General features: G+C 37.3%; 1 protein-coding gene across 7 annotated transcripts in view; it reads right to left on the reverse strand.

The window, feature by feature from the left end:
* The window catches only part of LOC126092496 (rho GTPase-activating protein 17-like), a 313,454-nt gene that overhangs the window by 42,171 nt on the left and 252,680 nt on the right, over nucleotides 1-18,603 (reverse strand). For 6 of the 7 annotated variants that reach the window (XR_007521344.1, XR_007521345.1, XM_049908117.1 and 3 more), the window contains exon 13: nucleotides 14,676-15,480. Coding sequence is in view for 5 of the 7 variants with exons in the window: in XM_049908117.1 (XP_049764074.1) it covers nucleotides 14,676-15,480 (805 nt within the window). In the remaining 2 variants the exon portion in view is untranslated. The remainder of the gene's footprint in view (nucleotides 1-14,675; nucleotides 15,481-18,603) is intronic. The other variant, XM_049908118.1, reaches the window with a different exon arrangement.

Here is an 18,603-nt window from a genome sequence, read left to right on the forward strand (position 1 = left end):
AATTTTTTCGAAAATGTATATCTGGAGAACAGTATTATAATGGAAGTGAAACACGAAACAAGGAAAACTGAAGATACTGGAAGCATATGAAATGTTGTACACTACAGAAAGTCATCTAAAAATTGCTACATACTGAAGAAAGTGAAGAGGAACTAGTAAGAACTGAGGAGGAAAGAAACTCATAAGAGGAGTTGATAAGAAATCTTGGAGGATAGTATCGTACCAGTGAAAATATCAATGATTATTGAATATTGTGTGTGTAGTTGCCTTATTTAAACATGTTCAAGGGTTATCTGTAAAATTTTAATCGCCAACTTCAAAGTGAAATGTTAAATCTCATAAATAATTTTGTTTGTTCATTTGTTCGTATTGCACTTTGCAGTTCTGGTACATGGTGAAATCCCCAAACTACAGTACCGTAGCAGTCGAAACAAAATGGTGTAGCCCACTGATACAGCAGAATGTTGTGGAGTAATTCGCTTTTGGCAGCAGTGGTAATGTTGCAGAAAATGAACTACAGCACAGAACTCCACTTTATCAATGGAAGGACTGTGCCCCACCCCTCCACTAGGGGCATACTACAATACTATGGCATGGAGATTTTAATGCATATCAAGACTGCAGACAAATGTCTACAAGTAAACACAAAATGAATTTAGATAACTTCATTTTTTCATGGTGACAGTTAAAACTCGTGACTTCCCCTTGTATGATTTGTAACATAAAAAGAGATAGCAGTGGATTTACAGATTTATATGTGATCATGAAATGGTAAAGCTCACAATGTCAATTTTCTCCAATGATCCAAGGTCAATCACAACGATAGATAAATTGGGCTCAGAATCTGTTTAGTGCAAAAGAAGTCAGAATGAGAGAGAGTTAAACATAATACATTGGGAAGCACACTGAAAAATTAAGTAGGATAAAAAAATGGAAAAAATGAGAAAAGTATAATGTATTCGAGAAGTAGAGTGAAATTACGAGGTTAAGATAGGTGGAGAATAAATAAAAATTCTAATAAGCCTGAACAACTGAAGTAAAATGTGAACAATGTAAGGAAAAGATAGACTGCTACTTATCATAAAGACAACATATTAATTTGCAAATAGGCACACTTAAAAGACACTTACACATTAGCTTTCAGCCACAGCTTTCATCAGAAAATAAAAGAGAAACACACACCACTCATTGACAAGCTAGCACACCTTACACACACATGACCATTAACTCCGGCAGCTTAAACCAGAATGGTCCGTACTGCTGGAGTTGGCTGTCATGTGTGCGTGAGGTGTGCTTGCTTGTGAATGAATGAATGGTGTGTGTGTGTTTAGCTTTCGGCCACAGCCTTCATCTTTTTCTGCTGAAGGTTGTGGCCAAAAGATAATATGTAAGTGTCTTTTAATTGTGCCTGTCTGCAGCTTAATGTGTCATCTTTCTGGTAAGTAGCAATTTATCTTTTCCTCGCATTGTTGATATTTCAACCTGGAGTTTCCACTGTCTGAAGTAAAATGTGAGCGGATAAGATGAAAATACAGTTGCCATCTCTAGAGCTCAGAAAAACTGGTGCTCAGTGGAAGAATCCAAATACACCGAGCAGTATAGCCACCACTCAAGCCTCTCGAGTCGTGTTGGAGAGCAGTCTCGGTAACTGAGCAGTGGAAACAGCTTGGCTGTGTCCAATCTACCAGTTTTTAGGCAGCCATCCCTAAGAGGAATGCTGTGTCAATAAATGACATGAGTGAGTCACATATGGCTGCCTGGAATGTTGTACACTCCGCCAGTGGAAGGGATAGAGCAATGATTGTGGGTTGGTGCATGGAGAAGGTTTAACAGTGGAATTAGTTGAAGGACGGGGGGTGGGGGGTGGGGGTGGGGGGGTATTTGGTGTGAAGGTGTTTTGGAAATGTAAGGTTTCAATAAAGATATTTAAAAGGTTATGAGGGTGATCAGAAGCAATTCTGTGTGGAACTGGTATGATGTGAGATAAAATGTGCCTTGACTGAAGTTTGAAGTAACAGTTATTGGAACAGTGTGAAAGATGGACAAACAGTGCAAAAAGTCTCTCCAGAAGAGTACTCAGCAGGGCAATGCAATAATTCTGTTGTAAGGTTTTTGAGGCATAATGAGAGTTCAGACACAAAGAGTGATGAGAAAATGGGTCTACATATGGAAAAAGTAACATTTAATGATATGCAAGAATCCAACTTATGCTGCTCAACAGAAGGACTAATTTTACAGATACACTGACAAGATGTTAATATATAACAGTAGTTTTCCAACCTTTTCTAAATAGGAGCTCCAAAAATTCAATACAATGGTTGATTACAACTATAGCAAGTAAACAGAATACTCCATGAAGTCTTTTTCTTGTGCCTGTGTCGGCAAGTCAGTGGGTCATCTCTACGATGAGCAGCACTCTATCCTTTTCATAATTGTGTTATTTCCTCATAATGTGAAGTATGAAATGTTACAACTGTTTCATGCAATTGCCGAGCTCAGCTGACACATTACTTCACTGAATAGTACTTTCCATTTATTTTACATTAAGACAAGCATTATAACACAGTTATGAACAGCTAAACTGACTACCATGCATATACACAGTTAACCAACTCAATACTTTCAGCTGCAGGGTTGGTGTTAACTTTGAGATGTTATTCTGCTGTTACATTAGCAAGGTGATTGTGTGTGTGTGTGTGTGTGTGTGTGTGTGTGTGTGTGTTCCAGGCAGTCTTCTCTGAGACAGCGTATCTCTGGAAAATAGCATGGATTACATAAATAAGAAAAGAACTAAAGACACAACATCAAAGAATCAGAAATAACAGAAAGAAACGTTTCGAAGAATAAAATACTAAATTTAGAAGACTTTTAAGGCAGAAGGAATAAGAAATCAGGGACAATATGGACAGAATAAAGAAAAAAGACAACATGGGGAGAAGATGGAGGCGTTCTGGAAAAATAGAAAATAACAAAGAAGAGGAACTGAAGTTATGTGATCCCAGTTGGTCAATACAAAGATGATGATGATGATGATGATGATGATGATGATGATAATAATAATAATAATAATAATAATAATGCAATTATGGGTTAAAATAAGCTGGTGCTTTTTTAAATGCTAAATTATGTCAGCCTGAAACTGGAAACCATGTCAATAGTTAGCTGGAGTTCAAGAATCAGCTCAAAACCTATTGCTCCACTGCTCACAAACAAATCCCTTGGGTATCAATCCAACTGCTTCTTTTAGCTGCCACTCATTTCTGAGTGCATATTTTTCTCCTGTAATGTTGTAAAAATGTTTATGTACTTGCCTTTGGTGGCTCAAGCAATCAATCTGTGCAGAACCCATATCTACATATGTTGCTCCTAACTGCAGGACAGGGATGACAGTGTGTTTGCCAAACTTTTTAATCTTTGCAGACCCTCTGTTTCTTACCCTCTACAACCTTATTCAAACAAATCAACTCCAACCGAGCTGGTCAGGCTCCATTTGATTTTCTGCCTGTGCACTCAATGTATTTGAATTTATGCTAATTCTCTGCAAGGTGTTTCTGAGCTTGCCATTACAGTGCTTACACTGCTAGTACTGAGCTTGACATACAAGTTTTCAAGCATGTTTCTTATCCCTCATGTGCTGGATACTGCCATTAAATTAGAGCATCTGACTAATGACAGTTACAACTGTACTGTTCATCAATACCCTTATCAAACTGATCTTTGTTTACCCTCACCTTCAATACAAGTGAGTCCCTCTCAGCCTGGAATCTGTGAGTGACCTGTCTTTCCTTTATTGTCTTCCCCAGTCTATCCTCCTCTGCTTACTGAGGAATGAACTGACAGTTTCAAAACCTAGGATAGTGTTGTCACTTTTACTTTTACACCTGTGTAGCAGTGATTCTAAATATTTTGCCTCCTGAAGGTTAGTAATGGCCAGCATTTCTGTCTCATCTGGGAGATAACTACCTACTGTATTTTACGGACTATACAATGCACTTCTTTCTTCAAAAAACTGCCTCCAAAATTCAGGTGCATCTTACACTCGAAATTAATATGAAAATGTCGCGTGTTTGATTTAAAATTCCTATCAGTCTTAAAAACAGCCATATGTCCAATGCCAAAGGAAAGCTGTCTCGATCTGCCAACACCAGATTTAACTGCCAGCAGCAGTGCACCTGTGCGACAAACGTGTTGTGGGTATTCACAACCCAGAATTCTGTCTAGCCTATGATGCGTCATTACAGTCTACGGTGCCGGTGAACTTGAGCTGAAAGTGATTTGTGTTATTGGTAACAGTAAAATATTTTTGTTAGTAGCTAGTTTCATAACGTAAAAAAAAGTAAAAGCTATTCATAAGATGTGGGCTATAGACAGAAAGTAATAGCATATGGAGAGCAACAAGGAAACAGAGCAGCTGAGTGGCATTTCAGCCCTCCACCAACACGAAAAAAATAACAAAAAGCTAGCACCAAACATTTGCTGTTGGTGGGCTAGTAAAGAAGAACTGAAATAAAATGTGGAAGACTAAATGGGAAAATAGAGGACTGAATGCAAAATGGCCAAAACTAGAAGATGAAATATTGAAATGGATTCAAGGACACCATCAAAATGGTACTGAAATTAATACAAAAATGAGTCAAATACACAATCATAAGATAGTGCTACAGTGGAACTTAACAGATTTTAAGGGTGGAGTTGGTTGGTGCTACAGGTTTATGAAATGTCATGGACCTATCATGCGAACCAAACCCAAAATATCTTTAAAAAATGCTTCAAGAGTACGAAGAAAAAAATATTATTTTTCCACCGCTTTATTATTCAACGTCGAAAGAAAACCAATGTGGAACTAAGACAAATAGCAAATATGGACGAAACTCCTCTAGCATTTGATGTGCCGAGTAACAGAACTGATGCCACGAAAGATGCTAAAACAGTAACTATAAAAATATATCTAAAAAGAAAGATGATGAGACTTACCAAACAAAAGCGCTGGCAGGTCGATAGACACACAAACAAACACAAACATACACACAAAATTCTAGCTTTCGCAACCAACGGTTGCCTCGTCAGGAAAGAGGGAACGAGAGGGAAAGACGAAAGGATTTGGGTTTTAAGGGAGAGGGTAAGGAGTCATTCCAATCCCGGGAGCGGAAAGACTTACCTTAGGGGGAAAAAAGGACAGGTATACACTCGCACACACACACATATCCATCCACACATATACAGGCACAAGTAGACATTTGTAAAGGCAAAGAGTCTGTATATGTGTGGATAGATATGTGTGTGTGTGTGTGTGTGTGTGTGTGTGTGTGTGTGTGTGTGTGTGTGTGTGTGCGCGCGCGCGCGCGCGCGCGCGAGCGAGTGTATACCTGTCCTTTTTTCCCCCTAAGGTAAGTCTTTCCGCTCTCGGGAATGGAATGACTCCTTACCCTCTCCCTTAAAACCCAAATCCTTTCGTCTTTCCCTCTCCTTCCCTCTTTCCTGACGAGGCAACCGTTGGTTGCGAAAGCTAGAATTTTGTGTGTATGTTTGTGTTTGTTTGTGTGTCTATCGACCTGCCAGCGCTTTTGTTTGGTAAGTCTCATCATCTTTCTTTTTAGATATATTTTTCCCACATGGAATGTTTCCCTCTATTATATTCATAACTATAAAAATAAGTGGATATGAAAAAATGTACTACACTGTTGCCCATCCCTGTTGTGCTGATGATCCGATGATCATTTTCATGTGCAAAACAATGCCAAAAACTTCTGAAATACCGTCATATGGTGGTGTTAACATACAAGGGTCAGATGGGTGAGGCTGGCATGAAATTATGGATTAACAGAGTGTGGGAGAGGAGGAAAGGTGCTTTATTGAAGAAGAGTTCTCTTCTTATACTAACTCAGTTTCACAGTCATTAGAAAAATTCTGTGAAACAGAAAGTGAGACAGCTTGCTGTTATTCTGGGAGCACTTACTTCACAACTGCAACCTCTTGATGTCTCAATAAATAAATCATTTACAGTTTGTGTGAGAGAGAGGAATGGAACAAATGGATGATGAAAGAAACCTAGGAATGGAACAAATGGATGACGGAAGGTACCTAACATAAATTCACACTGATGGGAGCTTTAAAACAACTTACAATCAAACAAGTGCATCAGTGGATAAAACAGTCGTGGTCTAGAATGAGAGGAGACATTATTTGTTAAATCTTTCAAGAAGTGTGGAATAAGTAAGCTCCCGATGGCACTGAAGATCATCTTATATACGAAGAGGACGAAGAAGAAGAAGAAGAAGAAGAAGAAGAAGGTTCAGATGATGATTTTCATTAATTTTAAAGGTCAGTTCAGTTTTATAAACTAAGAATTTTGTTTTTAGTCTGGCTTTGCAATCTAACAATAAAAAAGGCAAAAATGTTTTTTTAAAAAATTGCTTAAAAATTAAGGTGCATTTTACAGTCTGTAAAATATGGTATATAGGAGAAGCGATCTAAGCCACAATACCTTAAAATCATGCATACAGTATGTGTACATGTGGTATCAAAAGCCTTTTATGACCACAGAACAATTAAGTACAGAAATTTATGCTTTGCATTCCTTTCACATTTATGTGAAACAGAAAATCATGCCAGGAGACCTCTGTATGTGCAAGAGCCTTGAGAATATGTAAATGGAAATTAACCAATGGAAAATCCAAGATGTAATGTAACAATATTACAGAAAGAAAGTTGCTACTCACTGTATAGCAGAGATGATGAGTTGCGATAGGCACAATAAAAAGATTCACACAATTGCAGCTTTTGGCCGTTAAGGCCTTTGTCTGCAATACACACACACATGCACGCACGCACGCACACACAACTTGCGTTTGCATGAATGTGTGTGTGTGTGTATTGCTGACAGATGCCTTAATGGCCGAAAGCTATAATTGTGTGATCTTTTTGTAGGGCCTATCGCGACTCAGCATCTCCGCTAAATGAAAATTATCAACATTTAAATAAAATAACTGGGCCTGAAAGAAATTATGTACTATAAGCCATCCAAGCTGGGATAGGGAAAAAAAGGAGGAAAAGTACATGCACTCATCCACCAATAATTTTCGCTTATTTACACCACATAAATTAGCCCCAGGAAATGTCATAGCATTATTTGGATTACATAGAATGGTTAGTGTTTTCAATATAATGAAATGTGAAAAGTGCAATCATGCAAATCTAAACATGGGAATTCAAAGGAACTACAGTTATTGGGCATTAGTTCAACAACAATGACTTACTGTGTCATATTAAGCACCTGAAATAATGAAGTGCATTTTTACACGTGATATTACTTACAAGTTTTAAAAGTGCTGCTCTTATTTCCACCTCCTGTCATCTGCTGTGGGTCTGATTCAATAGATATGAGTAAATATGGTTTTTTGGTTTGATTTATCTTTGATCTATATTATCAGCATAGTTATATTGGCCAATGTTAGGCTCCACAACTTTTTTGCCAGCTGAGCTCCCACAGTTATGCAACTCAGCATGGTACTGTTATTGCAAATCATTTTACCGTATTGTATGTCAATTGCTGTAAGCATTAACAACATTCTAGATTTTCATTTTTCATCCTCCATCCCTTTTCACATTTTTTCAGTAATGTCTTTACAAATTTCCAAAATGATTTCTTCAAACATACCAGTTCCTCCCATCATGCTTTCCACAAGTGGAATTTTACTGCATTCCTACTGACTAACTCACAAAAGGATGTGCTTGAGCACAGCAACACACAAATATCCTGCACAGTGAAGCAATAACAAATTTCCTTTTTTTTGGGGGGGGGGGGGGTTGGCTGGTTCTGATCATGTTCTGTTATCCTTCCTCGCAAGCCTCCCTTCTTTTACATTTGTTTAACACCTTCCGTATTCCATGTAATGCTTATTTTGTTGCTCACAGACATAGTTAAATAAATACCACTTTCCTCTTGACTCTTATTGCTGTCCAGGTTTATAGTTTTGTATGAATCTAGCCTTACACTCACCAATTACCCTCTCATTGCTCTTCAAACTGAGATGTTTGCATAATTTATAATATTTAAGAATGAAATTGTAAAAATTGTAATTATCTGTAGAAACAATTAATATAATTTCATATATTTATTTGCCCACAGAAAATAACATATCAGCTGAGAGGGAAAACCTAAGATGAAGATATAGCAACAGTTTGAACACTACTTGATAAATGTACACAACATAACTTTTACTCAAAAAATTTTTCAGGATATGTATGTAGACAGGAAAAACAATTCTGGATTTCCCAGCTAAAAATACACTTTTTCCCAGGTGGAAATACACTTTCTACGTGTTAAGTGACAATTTACTCTCCCTTTGAGCTGTAGAACTTATCAATTCTTGGAATGTAAAGATTTTATACACGATACAGTGCAGTAGTTTCTGAAGCACTGAAATCGAGATTGCACTGCACTTTTGTCAGCCAATCCTAGCTCACATAATCATGTGATGTTGCCAGCCAATGACACCAGATATTCAGTTCATAGGACACATGGTGCAGTATGAACACAGAAATAGGAAAAGTTACTTGTTTATATTTACATACATACATATAGCTACAAGAAAAGCTAAGCTTTCACATATAATATTGATCTATTTAGCATATGTTACCCTACGAGATATACCAAACACAAACATGCCAGTAAAATTTTTCCAAGTGGTTGTTCCTCACAGTGTTGTTTTGAATGAGTGTCAAATGCTCAGTGATTTAAGAAATTCATTGCACGTTTTCACATGTAACTTAATTCATGTTGCGTACAAAGAAATTTACTTTGAAATTAACACTTCTCAAAGTACCATTCACAACATATTCTCACATCATCGTGCTCATTGAAAGCAGTTTGTGTTTAAAAGTATTGGCTACTCTTCATCCTAAAGCCTTTGACACATTTTGCTGTCGACAGACACTAGGTGTGCACTGTGTTTTGTTGTTGTAAATGATGCATTCTTTTCACAACTAAAGTTGTATTTTGGCGTTAGTCTCTCATTTATATTTTACTGCTGCAGTATTATTCTACAGCAGTGGCCTAAAGTAAAATTTTTTGTTAGGCATCAGTTCTTACCAGTCAAAATTACAAAAAAATAATGTTAAAGTAAAACAATGAAAAATTACCAGAATTCTTTAAAATTACAGGTTTTTTTCCTTCATTGCTTGGTTGTCCCCTGTTTTGAACTCATTTTTTTCTGTTTTATCCCATGCTAACTTGTCATAATATTTTTGTATAAACACTCTGAAGTTTTCCATTCCAGTCACAATGCTTGATACAATCTACAAAATGGTATTGTAGTAGCACTCACAAGTAGAAGTTTTTCCTCTGATCTGTTTTTCTTTGTTTGCAATAGATAACCAGAGACAACAACAAATGCCTGCATGCAGTGCTGACACACTGATACTTTACATAAAACTTTATCAACATAACCAATGTGATCCCAAGGCAACCACATTTTGTGCAACAAGGGTAAAGAGGACATATCACATTTGTAATAGGAAAGAAATGTAATCCAAATTTACAGCAGGATAACAGAGTTTAATAGCAACATAAGAAACAATACAAATTAACAGCAAACAAAAGCTGAATAACACACTTTTGCTACAAAGCTAACATGAATGCAGCGTGCAAAACTATATTCAACAGAATAAATGAAATAATCACAAGTGTAAAACAAGCAAAGTGTATTTACAAAAAAATGAAAATAGTAACTACAATAATAACAAAAGAAAAAGAAAACAGACATATAAGGAACCGAGCGCAACAAGTAATAACAAAATGCTGATGATAATTTTGAGAAAGTGCTACGAAAGTCTAAGTAATGAGGCAGTGAAATTCTTTTATTTACCAGTTAATGTATGTAGCCCTATGGCACTAATATCAAGTACCAAATGCAAATCAGTTTGTGAGATTTCAAAGAACACTATTGTTAAAATTATTATACATTAGGAAGATCTGTTTGTTTTACTGTTATTGAAGACTTAGATACATTAATATAGCTACCATGCAGACTAACTGCTTTCTTCATTTTAAATATATACAATAAATAAAATCTATATTTCTGTCACACCCAACACAACATCAAATAACATATCTGGAAACATACAAATGAAGTATGTAATAAACAGGGCAGTACTCATTAAACTGATTTAGTCAAAATTAATACCAAATAAGCATACCATCTGGATATCATTTTAAATTCTTTTATTTGCAGTCTTTCTTTTCTGAAATACTGAGCTCATAATGCCATAAATATACAATAAATGACAATCGTCACAAAATGCGTGACTTCTGTAATTTCAGTTCAGTGATGGGACATACCTGTATTAACACAGGAAAAAAACTTTCTTATACATTAATTTCTGCAACTGTAAACCCTAAAACAAAATATGTCAGTCTGCAAACTACTATGGAAGTACACCAGATTTTATCAACAACCTAAGAGGCACACACAAATACACTCCATTTTTTTGCAAGAAAAATAATCAATTACTGAAATTTATGTACTGGACCTGAGGAAAAATTTGTGATAGCAACGTAAGTAACTGACCAAATTTCTAATAAAACACGACATAGTTCTCTACGATATCTGCTGTGAGCGAGTGCCTTTTCTTTAACATTACACAGCACATTACTCATTTCAGTCTTCAAAACTGCAGAAAAAAAAAAAGAACTCTACAATTATTTCTTTCCTCATCTATATATTGTACCTCAATTATTTCTTTCCTCGTCTATATATTGTATCTCCAACGAAAAACATGTATACAAACTAGTAACAAAAAACAATTGAATATGTAAGACTAGTCCCAGTGCTGTGTAAGGAGCAGATTCATTATTCATCTTTTTTGACAGATCGACTTCAAGACAGTCAATCATATTCAATCAGTACAATACAATTAAAAATAATGTGTCATGGCTTCTTTCATTGTACTGAAATGACAACTTGGTAGAGAGGGGAGTGGGGGAGGTAAGAAAGAAAGAGAGAAAGGGGGGGGGGGGGGAGGAGTTTGTGAGGAAAGCATCAATTGAAGCTAGTGAATACCATGGCTTTCAAAGATCAAGAAAAATAAAAACAAGTGGAATAAAATTCAAGGATTTTTAGTTCCTTCAACGCAAGTAACATTCTAATTCTGCAAATCTAGACACACAAGATTTAGACCACGTGTCAATGGAAAGTAATACTGCAAGAAAAATGACTACATATTCAGTTACTGGCTAAATCAAAAAAGATTTGAATGAGACAACAACAATACTTCCCAAAAACAGTTTATGCACACTTTTATAGTTTTTGATGCATCATAATCATCCAACGATCATAAGGCAGAAAATCATGCATACATATAAATGTTGAAAGTATTGCTACACAAACACAACACAGGTGCGTACCATTGCATGCCTGAATTGCTGACAAAAATTTACATTTGTGATACTAGTGTTTCCCAACAGATCACAAAATGAAAGGATGAAATCATAAATTACATTTACATAGTATCTTCACTAAATGCCACAAAAATTATTGTTCAAATCAAAACAAAATACATTACACAGTACACAAGAGGAATGTCTACTTATCAGTTTTGAAGCAGGAACAACTCTCTGTGTTTTGGTGGTGGTGGTGGTGGTGGTGGTGGTGGAGGAGAGGGCGGGGGAGGGGAGGGGGGAGGGGAGGGGGGAGGGGAGGGGAGGGGAGGGGGGGCAAATGGTGACAAGACATTGAGTGTCAAAAGGGAGGTGATACTACAAGAGATAAAGACAGAATAATGGATAAGTCATTTGTCTATAAAAAGCTGTCACCCACTATTTTACACAAAAATGAGCATATGATATCAACACACATCAAAGATGGCAGCCGAACTCAATTTGGGGGGGGGGGGGGGGGGGGAGTGAAATAAGGAAGTGGTGGTAGCAAGGAACTAGAAAGAGTGAAGAAACTGGCTTGAGTTAACATTTCAGTAGTTTTAAAAAGTGAGAGTTTGGAAACCATGATATTTCACAAAAGAGGGTGAGGGAAGGAGGTGGAAGAGAAACACGCAAAAGACAAGTAGTGTTAACAAGCTGCCAAGTTTTCGCTATTATGATGTAGGTATGTTCAACAACAGAACGTTGGTAACATGCGAGTGGTCACAGGAAAACAGTTTCTGTCATTAGGGTTTGCTGGTCACTTTCAATGGTACTTTTTGCCTGCCACTAACGAATGGTTCACAAATAGTTAACATGTAGGGCACAGGGATCAGTTATGTCATACTACTCTGTGCACTAAACAAATGCCTGCTAAATCAAAACTACGCTTCACTTACATTACTGAATTCATTACATAAGAACATCAGGACGACAGGCAAAATTTTACTGAGAAGTCTATCAACAAGAAATAATGAATAAATGTCACAAATGCCATAACAAAATGTGATTACAGTGAGTTATATACTCTTCCACACCCACAAACATTCAGTACCTTTCTGAGAGTTCTGCAGTGAAGATTAATGTCAATATGAAATTTGCAATTAAAGTGAGTTATTCTGCAATTTATTCTCCACTGAACTATTGCAAGTAGCCATAGTATCTGACAGTGCCAATTGATAAATACTGTATAAACAAGTAGGAGACATTTATGGAATACACTATGTCTTACATTTTCTACACAAAACAGTAGCAGATTTTTTAAAAAACCACAGTGACACAGCTCTGCACAATTGCTAAAATTGTTGTTAGGAAATGGCAATGCTGCATCTCTCTGTGCAGCCCCCCCCCCCCCCCCCCCCAACCTTTGCAACCCTGACTATTGCTTGCTGTGATTAACAGGCACAGGCTGATATGCACTGAAAATGAATTTGCTAAACACACACTAATATGCCCAGATGATAAGAACATTTTAAAAGTTTCATGTAGTAATATCAGTTTAAGCATTTGAAAGCCTCTTACAAGAAGTTTAAATTTTGCACTTTTCTCATAATTTTCCAACAATGAGTGAGTCTATTTGATGCAAAGAGATGTTGCCTTTTTTTCAAAACAAATAAAAATAACATACTGCTGTTAGAATCAAGAAGAGAGATTTCTTTTCAGAGATAGATGCAGTACAGCCAATTCACTTTGATGTCTCCACAGATGTTAACACAGATTTAAAGAAAAAGTGATTGACAATGAAGTTTCCTACTTTCCTGTGTCCTGTATTACTTGTAATAAAATTTTAACTTCTTTCAAGAATAGGCAGTCACTGACAGTAAATGAACATTGAGTGGGCCCACTATCACACTTAAACCACCATAAAAACCTGCTAACTTCTAAGCTTTAGTTCTTTTTATAGTTTTAATTCAAACTTAACTTTCGGAAAAACTTTTTATGACGCCTATATACATTACTTACTGTATTTAGTCATTTTTAAACAAAATACCTGGTTCCTCTCAAATGCATGTAATAAAAGTTGTCTTTTACAAATTACGATTCTAACATTTATGGTGTACAGCCACAGCCAACCTGACTAAAGTATCTGAGTCATTGTACCCATTCAATGTTGAATAGACGAAGTTGCAAATGTCTTAGATAAGTTAAAGTGAATAAACAGCTCCTCAGTGCAGAAATATAAAAAATGATGAGAAATAGCTAGAAATATCCCCAGACCTGACAAAATAGAAATCTGCATGAAAATAAATTTCTGTATTTTACATAATTTGTGGTGTTTTTCAGGTTATCTTTTTTGAGTTCTTTCTATAAAACAAAAAGAAAGACAAAAATAATAAATTTATCCCTGCTCTCCAATAAAGTTTTGTTTAACTTGCCAGGTCTTCAAAAAGTATGTTCATTCTAAATGCTACCAACATGCTTCTACGCCATACTATTTTACTTGTCAATCACAATAGCAGCCTAATACACACACATTGCTCTCTTCCAGTTACTTCTGGTGCAGTTTACACTGTAACTCCATCAGAACTGCTCTGCTTTAAAGTCAAGAAGTGGAGAGACTTCTATGTCATATCTATAGACACTGTGTCTGTCACATAATCAAACTGTATTGGTGAATTATGTCTCCACTGGCAAACCCACAATAATTACAACAAACTATCTATTTAAAAAAGAAAAGAGGGAATTGTGTTAATAAAAGAATACGACACACTGATGGAGCATTGAAACAGATACTATTAAGTATAATAACGCAAATTGAAAATGACTAATAAAAGGGACTGCTAACATACAAAGTTTGTTTAATGGTAGGTGCCACAGTAAACAACTATGACCAGTACGTGCAAATTTAATCGCTGAACTAGTAGAGTTTAATTAATTTTTACTCAGGAACCCTCAACAGTCTTTTCTTCAGCTGCCTTGTTTGCTTACATTTCTGACAACATAGTGTAAAGCTACAAAATGAAGAGAGAATTTAATTTTGGCAAAACTATTTAAAATCGTAATTGCTGACTTTTTTCAGTTTAGCATTAAAAAAGTTTTGAAATAAATAACAAGCAAAGGCTGTGTGATTACTTGAGAGAGGAAAACAAAAGAAGCTGAAATAAATTAAAAGCTCTGAATGACAATAAAATCATCAGACGTAGGCAGAGTGTAACATCACATGAGACACCAAGGAACACCACAAAGACTCAAGCAACACATATTTACATTATTGCTGCCCCGGTGAGTGAGTCCCCGAAACCGGTACAATAGTACTTACTTCTGAATTTGCTTTTTCGACAGAAGAAATATCACCATCAGAATGCTTAGTAGCACGGAAAGAAGCTGCATGTGGCCGCAACAGGGAAGCAGGTCGTTCAGGCACAACCGGTTTGGATGATTTTTCACAAATGTCACTTACAGGCACTTTTCTCAGTGTCACACTTCCATCCGCCGAAGTGGAACTATTTACACCCACCGTTTCTGAGTTGGATTTGGGTGGTGATGATGAGAACAAAGTGTGTGATTCTGCAGTGCCAGGGACACAGTCTACAGAAGTATTTACACTGACTACAGAGGTACGTGGGGCAGCGACAGGTCTCTGCAAGTGCTTCCTGTCGAGGGTGCTCATGTTACTATCACTGCAATTCACTGTCACCTTCTGTTGTTGCTGCTGTTGGTGCTGCAGATGTGGCTGCAGGTGGAGCTGGTGATCCGAAAGGATGGAAACCTTACCAATGCTACCTGCAGTGACAGTGACAGTCGTCGTGTGGCCTCCACCAGTAGCAGACAGAGGCTGCGACACTTCCGTCACGGGCGGAGGTGTCACCTCCTCGGGCTGTGCCAATGGCGCTGCATGTTCTAGGTCGAGGCTCCGCCTGGAGGCAGTTGTCGCCGGTGGTGGCGGAGGCGGTTCTGGTAACAATGGTTTCTTAGCTGGTCGTGGCAGCGTTGAAACCACTGGTGGTGGTGCCACAGTTGGTCGTGGTGGCTTTTCTGGGTGCTCCCGACTCACAGCAGCTGGTGGTATTGGTGCAGGTTTATTCTTCCGTCGTGTTATTGGCTTCGGACTCCCTTGAGGTGGGCTTGAGAAGACAAAAATGGGCTTGAGAAGACAATTATATTAATAAACATCACAATTAAGATATAGCAAGATCTAAAATGTGTAAGCAAACTGTTCAAAACAAAACAACTTTTCAACAGTAAGTCCACAAGTCACAACACTGTTAATGACATTATACACTAATGGGGCAAAAACTTGCAACACCAGAATATAATTTATGTAGAGCAATGAAATGGATCTCAGTTTGAAGAATGGAGCTCCAAGTCTGTCGCACTTGGTAAGTCAATACAGGCACTGTTAATGATGTTTGTTGATGACAGTGAAGCTTTCCGATGAACCTGCATATGTACTTGATTTGAGGCAGATCCGGCGATCGAGCAGGCCGCAGCAACATGTCGACACTATGTAGAACGTCTTGGGTTACAACAGTTATATGTGGGCGAGCATTGTCCTGTCGGAAAACACCCCCTGGTATGATGTTCATGAATGGTGATACATAAATTTGCAGTCAGGGTGCTTGAGATAACAATGAGAGTGCTCCTGCTGTCATACAAAATTGCACCACGGACAATAACTCCATGTGTAGGTCCAGTGCACAGAGAGGCTGGCCTCCTCCTAACCATCACTCAGCCCTCACTGGTATCGAGACAGGACAAATCCAGTTTCCATCAGAAAACACGACAGTCCTCAACTCTACCATCCAGTGACACTACTGACTTCCAAATGTCAATGGTTTGCGGTCAGTGGAATGCACATTACAGGGTGTCTGGCTCAGAGCTGTCCTTGAAGTAACCGATTTGTAACCATCCGTTGTGTCACTGTGATACCACCTGCTGCTCAACTTGTTGCTGCAGATGTAGCATGATGTGTCAGAGCCATGTGCCAAACACAACTGTCTTCCCTCTTGCTAGAGCCGTGTGGCTGTCCAGAGTCTGGTCTTCTTGCGATCGCACATTCTCCTGACCACCGCTTTAAGCAATCATGTACAGGGGCAACATTTCTGCCAGTATCGCAGAAGGAACATCCAGCTTCTCGTAGCCCTATTACATGAGCTTGTTCAAACTCAATGAGGTGTTAATAATGGCACTTTGTTGCCTTAAAGGCGTTCTTGACTAACATCAACTCACCATGTCCAACGTTACAGGTAACTAACCATTATATATAGGGAAACATTCCACGTGGGAAAAATATATCTAAAAACAAAGATGATGTAACTTACCGAACGAAAGCGTTGGCATGTTGATAGACACACAAACAAACAAACACAAAATTTTGCGTGTGTGTTTGTGTGTCTATCAACATGCCAACGCTTTCGTTTGGTATGTATATATATATATTATTATTATTATTATACAAATTTGGCCGTTAAAGACCGTGAAAACAGTTATTTCTTGCGCTTCTGGGAAGTCTTCTTTCTCTCAGTCCACACTTCTTTCATTCTTGCGCTGAAGGCGGCTTTTCTCTCTTCAGACCATTTAGTTCCACACGTCTTCTTAATTTTCACACCGAAACCCGTGAATGAATTCAGTTTTTTTCTAAAAAGGTTTCTGTTAAATATTGTTTCCTGATCTATGTCCATTTCTTTTAGATCTCTTTCTGTGTTGATAAACCATAAATTTTTATTTTTTAGATTTGCGATGTACGAAAATATTTGTTTTGTAAGTCTATTCGGGTTCATCCTCATGATGTGCGCATAAAAGGAGCATCTTTTTTTTCTAATTTCGTCTGTAATTTTGCTGCACTTCGTATACACTTCTTTGTTGCTTTTTAGTCTGTATACAGGCTTGCCTTGATCATCTGTTATTTTCCTGTGTCCAAGAATTGTCCTCACAATTCTTCTTTCACGATTTTCTATCTGTTCTGCGTATGTAAAATTTGCCAGTGTTTCTGATGCATATAGTATCTGCGGTCTAATGACAGTCTGGTAGTGTCTGAGTTTAATGTTTTTGGATATACATTTTTTTGAATACATTTGTCTGCAGTAGTGAGTTGCTGTCTCTAGTTTTTGTATTCTAGCCCTGCAGGCTGGATGACCTTTTGCCACAGGCTGAATTAGTTCACCAAGATATTTAAAATGTTTAGATACCTGTATTTTCCCGTATTTCGTAGTTATTTTCTTTGGTGGATTTTTTATATTTGTAATGATTTCTGTCTTTTCAAATGAAATTTGCAAGCCTGCTTTTTCAGCAGTTTCTTTAAGTAATTCTATTTGTTTTATTGTGTCTTTTTGTGTGTAAGCTAAACAGGCGAGATCGTCAGCGAAGGCAAAACAGTTGGTTTCAATGGCTTTGTAGCACTTCCCTCCAATTTGGACTTTCTCAACTCCATGTTTTTGCGTGAGTTTTCTCCATTCTGCTATGACTTTATCCAGAACGCAGTTGAAGAGTACTGGGGACAGCGCATCTCCTTGTCTGACGCCGGTTTTGACCTCGAAATGCCGTGAAATTTCTCCTTGGAATTTTACTTTTGATGATATATGTATACACATATCAAAAGCCCACCTGATTTGCATACTCAATGGCGCCACTAGCGCCACTCTTATGCCACTAGCACAAAATCTGAACAGACATCATCTTTAAGATGTAGGAACACACTATACGTGAGCACAGAGACCAAACAGCATTCGACAGTGTGATAAGATTGGTAAAAAACACACATTTACATCTCTCGTTTCATAAGGGAATGTACTTTTCCTTTTATTATTGAACACAAATAGAAGTTAGAGGTGTTCAGGCACTCTTCCCTAATTATACTCATAGTGAAGATAACAAAAATTAAAGTTGAAACAGTTTGCAGTATTTCACAAAGACTGAGATGATGTCAGATATAATATTTACATATCAAGTAAACAAATATTTAATATAAACTGTGTTTAATCAATAGTGGCTTTAGAAGCTCTTGAAAGACTGCATTCTCATCAAATCCTTTGTGAAATCTGGAGCATCTCAATGCAAGGAAAAAATCCCCTCCCCACAAAACATTTTAAGCCTGTGTTTAAAAATTCATTCATGTATAGGAAACTTACACCTCCATACCATTGTATGGTCACAGCAAAAAATCACAAATAGATGTCACTGAAATAGTACGATGAAAATTTAATACTTGATGGATTATTTCCATTTCCCGGAAAATATTTATCAAATCT

Source organism: Schistocerca cancellata, chromosome 7 (assembly GCF_023864275.1).
Source record: "Schistocerca cancellata isolate TAMUIC-IGC-003103 chromosome 7, iqSchCanc2.1, whole genome shotgun sequence".
Taxonomy (NCBI): Eukaryota; Metazoa; Arthropoda; class Insecta; order Orthoptera; family Acrididae; genus Schistocerca; species Schistocerca cancellata.